At 44.4% G+C, this 9,590-nt stretch overlaps 1 protein-coding gene across 1 annotated transcript; it reads right to left on the reverse strand.

The window, feature by feature from the left end:
- Positions 1-3,091: 3,091 nt before the first annotated feature.
- INS (insulin) lies at positions 3,092-6,762 on the reverse strand. Its single transcript, XM_071559489.1, is given in 4 exon segments — positions 3,092-3,228; positions 5,975-6,178; positions 6,692-6,744; positions 6,746-6,762. Coding segments are annotated over 4 exon segments (411 nt in total).
- Between the last annotated feature and the right edge of the window lie 2,828 nt (positions 6,763-9,590).

A 9,590-nucleotide genomic window follows, 5' to 3' on the forward strand; every position in this document is an offset into this window, starting at 1 on the left:
CTTCTTCATCAAGGGACTTTCTGATTCATTTTCCCAGGAGACTGAAGGGCAGGGGAATGGTCAGAAATATCCATCATGGTCTATTTCTGCTCCTCATCCTTCTCTCTTCTGCTCCAGACCCAGGTAATCACCAGCAGAACCCCTTCTGTGTCCAGACTCCCATCTCACTTATCATCCAAACCTGCTGAGAAATCAACATACTGCATCATGAACTGGGTAAGAGATGATGTTCCTGCCCCACCTTAAGATTTCAAAACAATTACTACTCTGTGTTTTCCTTGTGGAGTCTTTCAGCAGAAGGAAAAGTGTGCACCCCAGGGTAGCCCAGAGCCTGGTGGTTAGCACGTGAACTTTGACAATTGGATGCAGAGGAGGAAGAGGAGGCATCTGAACCTTCTGTATCCCTTCATTGCTACAAAACCTGCCTTGCCAAAACCAGTCTAGTCCTTCAGGGAGTGCTGATCTTGATGAATCAACATTTTCCAGCAGAAAAAGTGGCATTTGTGATTTTCTAACCACACCTAATTGAGAGCATTCAGAAAAAAACACACAAACAAAAGATCAGACCAAACAATGGCAGAGGACAGGAAATGATCTGGGCATCTCTGGAGAGCTGTCCTCACCCAAGCATCACTGCCAGGGCAGGAGTGCCAGCAGATAATCAGGTCTGGGCCAGATACAGGAACCACCATGGTTGCATGAGCTCAGGCTTACTTCAAGTGACTACTGGTTCCTTTGGCTCTCTCTGCAACCCTCTGATGAGGGTTCTAGACTGCTCCTGTCTTTGGCATGACCCGTGTATCCCCTTCCTAGAGAAGCTAGGCTATACCCTTTTTGTTCCAGCTGTTTCCATCACCACTGTGCAGCACTTGAGGAAGTGCTAGCACTGGTCTGGCAGTAAAGCACTCAAGGCTTCTCCTACATCACCTCTTTGTCTTCTAGTATTCATACTTCCAACCTTTCCAATCAGCACACCTGTGCAATTTTGCCAGTTGGGTATAGATGGAAGCCTCAGATCTGCACTAGAAAGTCTTGGTCTTGTTTCAGAAGAGCTTCTTTGCTCAGTTACTTACCATGGAACCTTAACTCTGAGTGCAGGATCTCGGTCCTAGGTGATGCAGAACAAGTCTGTGTGACTGAGAAGTCTTGGGTTTTCAGCTGTGTAGAGGAACACATCACTTGGATGTGCCTTCCCTCCAGAACATGTAAGCAGACCTGAACCTCTGCCTTTGGGATCAGGATAGTGTGTTGTTGGGGTGGATGGATGGATGGGATTGCTGAAACTTTGCTGCATGCCTGAATATGTTGGTGGCTCTGCTATTTTTACTGCAGTAACACCTGTCCTGATGCCATGGGGCACCAGGATATGTAGGAGATTTGCTTCTAGGGACCCCCCCTTTAGAAACAACTGGAGCTGTAGACTGTGATGCTTGGTGGGAGCCAAGGAGCTCAGAAACAGCAAACACCTTGCCATGCTTTCATAACCATAAGATTTTGCTGCAAGGCTGTTTGTCACAGTTGCAATCTCTGCTGCTGGGAATATTCAGCAGGACGCAGAGGAAAGGGGAATAGAGAGGAGTGTAAGGATGGCCAGGGGGAGAAGGATTGGCTAAGTAGCACTGGTGTGGCACCAGCAGGAGGAGGTCCCTGTCTTGGGCTCTTAGATGGATCAAGGGAACTTATATGGAAGTTCACCATGGGGAATCACAAATGCTTTCTGACTTAATTTTTTTATGTCCATATCTTCTTTTCAGTGGTTCCTCCAGCTGATCTTCCAGCCTTTCAGTTTGTAATGATTGGACCAGTTTTGTGGTCATGATAGGAGTGGAAGTAATGCAACCTGGCAGGGATAAGATGGCAGCTTCCATCTGCATAGCTCCACTGAAGGCAGTTGGAACTGGTTTGGGAAAAGTGACAAAACCACAGTCTTCTCTCAGACCAGCTTTCAAAATCTGCCACCAACAAAATGCAGCCCTGGCCACTACTGTCACCTCTGCCAGGCTGAGCCTATCCCACAGGGACCTCCTGCATGGCTTTCACTACAGTGGCACGGGAGTCCCTCAGCAGAGGGAACACAACCCTTTCCTACACTCTGTGCTACTCCAGTCAGCTGGCATTTCTGTGGCAGCTTTTCCTCCCAGGAAGAGGCAATTTAAGGGCCAGATACTTGAAAGAGATTTGCAAAAACAGGAGTAAGGGATACTGCCCAGCATGTGGCCAAGAGTCAAAACTCCACTTGAAACTCCTTTTGGATTAAATCCACTTTCACTTCATGGCTTGTCATATACTTGTGAACGACAAGCACGTCCCAGAGCCGGGACTCTGCCTGGGCCTCCCACAAGCAGAAGGGGAACTGGACACATTTTCTGAATTGACCATGATGGTCACCCATGATTTTTCCTGAGTCCAATTACAAGGTGACTTAATTCTTTGCTTAATCTGTACTGTTTCCATTATGTAGCTGAGGAAATCCAGTATCCCAGCCGCCTGGCTATATTTGGGCTGTGAACTACAGGAAGTTGATCAGCATGACATTGTCCCAGATACTCTCCTGTAATGCTTCCCTAATAAGGGTTGTTTAAACCTCTCTGCCTTCTCCATCTTTTCCTCCAAGCACTTGGAGCTAGCAGATGCTCTGAATACTTGCTTTGAGGCTGCATAATATCCCTACCTCCCTCCCTCACTCCCATGGAGTTCATTTCACAGAAACACAGAATATTCTGAGTTGGAAGAGACCCAACAGGGATCACTGAGTCCAACTCTTAAGTGATGGCCCATATGGAGATTAAAACCAAGATGCTGGTGTTATTGACACCATGCTCTAACCAACTGAACTAATTTCAGGGTTGTAGGGCAGAAGGATAGTGTGAAATGATGGCTGGCTCCAGGACCTTTTAAAACTGCCTTAGCCAGGTGTGGACACTGACATCCTAAAGTAGACACCACTGCCCCCTCCCCAAGAAGTGGACACACAAACTATCACAGTCCTTCCAATAGATCCACAACATTTATTCAATTGCTTTGAAGGTGCAGTAGCCTAAGTGCATGTTTCTACCTGTGGCCTGTGAGCTCCCCACCGCTGGCCTTGCTTCTAGTTGCAGTAGTTTTCCAATTGGTAGAGGGAGCACGTGTTCTGGCAGCATTGCTCAACAATCCCTCGCTTCACTTTCTCAAACTCCTCCTGCTGGAAGGGCAGCTCTCCCACCTCACCATGCAAGGGACTGCTCACTGCCAGGGAAGAAAAAGATAAATTGTGGGACATCACACAGCAACAGCCCTGGCTGTTGAGCCCTGTAGACACCTCCTTAGCAGACACTAGATTTTTAAACCAGAATTGGTTGTAAAATCGGAAGAATATTTCAAAGGTTTCCCCACGTTGATGTTGCTTGTAGCATCTTCAGGCTCCCTGTTTCTGCTTCCAAAATAATCCTATGATGTTCAGAATTTGCCAAGATGAGTGGATACCAGTAGTGTGAAGGACAAAAGGATACAGGGCTTTATTGAGGAAGGTGTGTGGAGAAGAAGAAAAAAGCCTGCATCCTCCTTGGGATTAGCTGCCAGTAAGGAAGATAATAAAATGGGTGGTCTGCTCTAGAGAGATGAATTGTTTGGCACTGCAGCTCCCGGTAAGCCAGTTTCCCACTCTCTTGTGAGCCTGGGCAGACAACTGAGTTGTCCATGGAATTGCAAAAACAGTCCAGTCCTAGGTTGGGTGCATTTCCCAGCTGTTCCTGAACAGCCTGCTCCAGTTGGCTGCCTGGATATAGCCCCAACCCAGTGGCAAAAGCATTTGTGTGTGTCTGTGTTCACAGTTAAGGGCAAGTTTTCAGAAGCAATGATATATTAGGGTATTTGGACACAGATAAAACTCAACAAAACATCTTGTTTACTGGTGAGAACTTAACTTGTTTATATATCTGTTTAGGTTTTAGTTGCACAATGAAAATATGGAAAACGGCAAATAAATGAGTGATCTTCTGCTGCAGAAAGAAAAGAGCCCCGAACAACAAAGAGAAAATGCCTGGAAAGCAAGAATGAGATGTGGTTTCTAGGACAATATGAAAGTATAGCACAAGATGCATAATCACCAGGCCTCCAAAGTGTGATGCAATGAACAAGGCACAAGAGTAACATGAAATCATTATTTTAGTGTGCTAGAAGGGAAATTTAGGAAAGATTTGGTCCAACATTAAGGAGAAGAGGAAATAGCTAGTCAACATTTTGTGATTTACATGTGTTCATCCTGCAAGCCAGCTGTGAGTAGACTGTAAACACAACTAGTTTGTGTGACAAAGAGGTGGTGGCTGAGGCAAAAGTCCTGGGAAAAAAAAAGAGGTAGAAAGCACTCAGATACTTGCAATGTATTTGGCCCAATGAAATTCTCTGTACAGTATCTATGGAATTTGGCCAAAGAAACTTCCAATCTCTTTGTGGGGGTCTTAAGAAATAAATAATCAGAGAATGGAGCAAATAACATCCCAGCTGACCATTCCAAACAAATCATGGCAAACCCTTTGCTATGACATTATCTTGTTTTACCTCACAGAGAAATACCTTTAAGACTATGTCACAGGATAGTTACATACACAGAAGGAATTGGATACTAGTGAAAACAGTATGTGATGGGAAGAGAAATAGTGAGAGAGGTATTATAAGTGAGGGGAGGTTAATTAATGGTCCATCTTGAAATGACAATGTTGCAAGTGACGTGGTTTGGCAGGCATCTCTTCTAAACAAATGCTGTGTTGAAGGGCAGCTCTGTGAACTGCCTCATTCCACCTGCATTGTGAACTGGACACCAAATGTTCAATCAGGGGCAGTGACCCAGCATCACAAGGCTGTGTTCTCCTGACTCCTGGCTCTTGTGCTCATCAGTGGCTCGGGAATCCTAATGAGGGGACCTAAAGCAGCTCCACCAGCATTTTGCCACCATGAAACAAGAGATGATAAAATGCCTCTTGAAAGGCAAGATTAGTACTAAAAATTAATTTGAAACTATAGAAAAACAGAAAAATGGGCTCAGTAAACAACAGGAAGACTGTGTTGCACATCCAAGGTGAAGGTTTGACTGTGATCCACCCAAGGGAGGGCCAAGGCATCCAAGGGAGGCAGTGATTGCTATCAATGGACAATGTAGTGCTACTTTGAAAAAGGAAAAGTGCCTGTGTAAACAGGAACCAGGTGTGAAACTTAAAATATTGTTCTTCCAGTCTGATCACTCTACATGGCATTGTCAAAGCCTAAGCTGGGGTCCAATGTGCTTCTCTAGGCTCCACCAGTCAGTAAGGATGTGGACAAACACAGAGCAACTTGCATGGTTAGAGATCTAGAAAATATAACCTAAGAAGGTAGTAGGGTTGTGTAGCTGAGGACAGGTTAAAACTAGACATGGAAACAGTATTCAAATATTTTGAAAAGCAGTCACAAAGAAGAAAGGAATAGAGTCTTTCCCATGTCCACTATTGAGAAGACAAGAAATAATTTACAGCATATTCAGGTTATATATTGTGAAGAAACACTCAAAAAGAAGGTCAGTTAAGCTTGGGACAGGCAGTTTCAGCAGGCAGAAGAAGCTTCCTCTCTGGAGGTTTTTATGAATGTACCAGGCAAACATGGTTAAGGAATAGAATGGGGACAACTGATCCTGTCTTGGGACAGAAGGAGGCTTCTTCAGTTCTTTCCAGTTCTATTTTCTATGAATACTCCCAGGCCAGTGTAATGGCCACACAAAGAAATAGACAAGTTTGGGCTTTCAGGCACAATTCCTTTTGCCTCATAAATCCTCTTTCTCTGCCTGCTCCCTCATCTGCCTTTTTAACTTGAAGAGCTTTTCACTGGTTATGTGATGCTGCTGGTATGCTAAAGGTATTCCTGGCATTCCCCATCAAGGGCATTCCTGGTGTCACTGTCGAAGACAGACAGTTGTTGCATTTCACATCACAGTCAACCTGCTTTCACAGTCAACCTGACTTACCTAGAGGCTGGTCAACATCCCGCCGTGCTTTGGGGGAGTAGAAGAAGCCCCGCTCTCCACACACCAGGTAGAGAGCCTCCACCAAGTGGGAGCCACAGAGGTGCTGGTTGACAGCCGCATGGCTGGTCCTGGGTCCGGAAAGGGCAAGAAGGGCCAGAAGAGGCAGTGATTGGATCCATAGAGCCATGGTGAGCAGGGTGAGGCCTGGGGTTAAGAGGTAAATGAGACAGGAAGATCTAAGAGGAAAAAGTTAGTTGTAATCCAGCTCCTTTGGCATGGAAACGAGACAAAGCAGGACATGGACCTTCTAAAGATGCACTAGCTTAGAGGAAATTAAAGCCCTCTGTATCAGGCTTTACAAGTCACAGTAAATGACTTAATGATTATAATCATAAATCCATCTCCATCCACATGCTCACATCAGTCTTCATCTCCCTGCTGTCTTGCCTCAAAAGGCCAGCCTAGGCTGAAGAACCATGCCATTAAGCCCTATAGCATACATGCCCAGGAGAGGCAAGATCAGCAGACACTTTCAGATTAAAAAGCCTCTCTGTTAAGTCAGAAAGATCCATAATTTATGGTGATGGCGCTCAAAGACTTTAGGAAACCCAATTTTCTCGGGCAAATGAGCCATCACTTGTTACCACCTGCTACATCAACTTAAGAAAACAGATCTGCTAAACAGATAGAAGCTAAAAGAGAGGCAATCAGACTTACCCAAAGAGGTATCAGCAAGAGGTGGAGAGACCTTTGCTCTGAGAGATGATGGTTGGTAGTAATATCCCCATTCTCTCCCATATTTATACTCTTTACGTTAGCCCAAGTGACATAAGAGCTAGCACAAGCCCCACCTCCTTGATGGCACTCCAGCCCAAATTTTTGCTACTTGTGCAAATTAATGTCCCTCTGCGTAGCATCCACAGGTCTTTATGCATGTTAAGACAGAAGCAACAGTTTGCAGTTTCCATCTCATTTAGTTCGACCTGTTTTTGCTTCCCTGAAGCTTTGTCCTGAGCCATCAGTGACCCTTTTAGCAGGAGATAATAGTGCTATTACAGCTGCAGTGATTACTAATGACACTAATGCTGGTAATAGACACTGTTGGCATTGAGGGGGCTCAACAGCTGTTTCTAAAATGTAAAATTAAAAGCAAACATGTTAATCTGTTTGATTTATATCACCTTGGAAAGTATGCAGCAACAAGACCGAGTAGTTGGTGAAATCATGCTACTGTCAGGTGTTGGAAGAAGGAAAACACATTATTGACCTATCTGTGTCCCCATTCACTGGCCATGCGGTGCACAGTGAGAGACACGTGTCCACAGCTTGGGCAGGGGGAGGAATAACGTCTGCATTTTTCAGGAGACCTTGGGTCATCATTTTGGCTTAGCTCAGGGCCAGAGTTTGAGAATTTGGCATTGTATATGTAGAAAAAGTAAGCCTTTCCCCTTGCTCCCACTGAAATGCAGGTCCCCTCCTTCACCTGCCCCTTCAAATTCCAGTTTGGGATTAAGCAGAGCAAAGGCTCAGTGTCTGCCCTTTGCAGGTGAGAGCTCTGAGCATCTTATATTGTCTCTCTGGAGCTACATCCAGTGGTGTATTTACTACCAAGGAACGTTTCTGGTAAAGCCTAGTGAAAACCAGGAAATATCTGATTATGTCCATTCTGGCTGCTAAGTTTGCTTTTAATAGGAGATGGTTGCCCAGGAGCAGTCAACTGGCTTTTATGGGTCTGATTTTTGCAACAGATCTAGCTGCCTTTCTTTTTCACAACATTATCCAATTTGGGGTATATTTGTGCTCAACTTTTCTGCCACAATAGTGAGCTTGTACCTTTTTCTGCTTAAAGTATACTTTCTTCCCCTTTTCTTTATTTTCTTTCCTATTGTAAAGACCCACTTTAAATGCTGGAGATGAGATCATCTTCAAACTTTCCATTGCTCCAAATTTGGAGACAAGTGCTCAGCACCACTTAGTAGGAGACGTTTTCATCTGTTTGAACTCTGTTGCTTGTTTAACTTAGAATAAGCCTGATTCTCCATACACAGCATAAATCAGTAGGAAGTTCACTGAAATCAGTGCAGTGCCTTGAGACTCAAATCAGACCTTTGATTTCGTGAGTAGCCAAAGCAATTCCATTCATCAACATCTAAGAAGTAGGAAGTCCCATATGCCCTTTCGAGTGTGAAGTATCATGTATTTGCTTAATGACTGTGATTGCAAAAAGGGCTTGTGAGATGCACTAAATCTCTGATGAGAGTTTAGGGCGGGGACCCATTTGCTCAAACGGATTCAAGACAAGGTTATCAGTTACATCCCCTGCCACATAGGTCTTTCAGCCTCCTGCTAATAAATCCATCTTGTGATGCCCAACTACAGTTAATAGCATTTCTGCACAATGTGTAACACTATCTCTGTCTCTCTTCCCCTCAAAAACGATATTGGATGTACTTGAACGACCTAGTGATATATCCATGAAGCGGTGCTCAGGTTTCAGCAAGTTATGAGTTCAGGGAATTCACTTAGTCCTTCTTTCTACTGGGAAAAGATGGGGAATTAGGAGCTACATAGAATAAAACTTGGCATTTTACCCCACTAGAAGTAGGCTGTCAAAGACAGGAGCAGAAGTCTTATGGAACTCATGTTTCCCCCAGAGCAAGGACCTTGCACCTGGCATCTCACTCAAAGAGGGCAATTTGCAGAATTACCCTAAAGATCCCCTGGACAATCATTTTCCTGCAGTCATCACACTGCGTGAGGTACCTTGGACCTCAGTCCAGTGATTGTTTTGGAAAGGCTCTGGAACAGGGTGTTCCCCAGGTTAATCACGTGCTGAGATTTGCCACTGAGGATTTTCCTTCTTGCACTTTTAAATGTTACATGAGCTCATTTGAACTTGTGTTTTAATGACAGAGGGACTCTCTAAGGAGACTCCTCTATCCACTGCTGTTTCTCCTTTAGGCAGCTTCCCTGATAGGCTCTCCCCTTTCCCTCAGGCTTACGCCACTGATGTAGCAAAAAAAGCTGTGTCATTTTGGTTTGGAGGTGCCATGTTACTAGTCTGTTCCTTCTCCTACTCTTGGTTAACCAGATCCTGGAGTTAGCTTCAAAAAGCTCATGGCATTTCTGCAACATGCCTCAGCAGGGGAAGGGCTGACTGTACCTGAGCATTCAGGAATTCTTCTTGTCTCACTGTAGTTTGGGTACAGACAGAAGCCAGGAGATTTATTGGAAGGAAAAAAGATATCATGTTGGCTCAATCTTCAGCTCATGCCAAATTTTTTTGCAAAACTTTCCTACTTTGATTTTTTTTCCCCTTCCAAAATATGATCACTTTGATTATTTGTTGGAAAAAAAGTATTTTCTTACCATAAATTGTCCTTTGGTATATGAAAAATGCTAGCAGTGAAATAAATGGATATAAAATGGATATAAATTGTGGAAAGTTTTGTCTTAGAAGGAAAACTCCTACATCAGCAGAGAACTGAGAAAGGGGGCCAACAGGGGAGCCCATTTCTAGATGGAAAAGTTTTTTCAACTGAAAAATCTCAGCTTACTCTTTCCATGTTGGGCTTCCCCATGATTTGCATACGATTTGGCAATGATGAACCAAGCA

This window comes from Pithys albifrons, chromosome 6 (assembly GCF_047495875.1).
Source record: "Pithys albifrons albifrons isolate INPA30051 chromosome 6, PitAlb_v1, whole genome shotgun sequence".
NCBI lineage: Eukaryota > Metazoa > Chordata > Aves > Passeriformes > Thamnophilidae > Pithys > Pithys albifrons.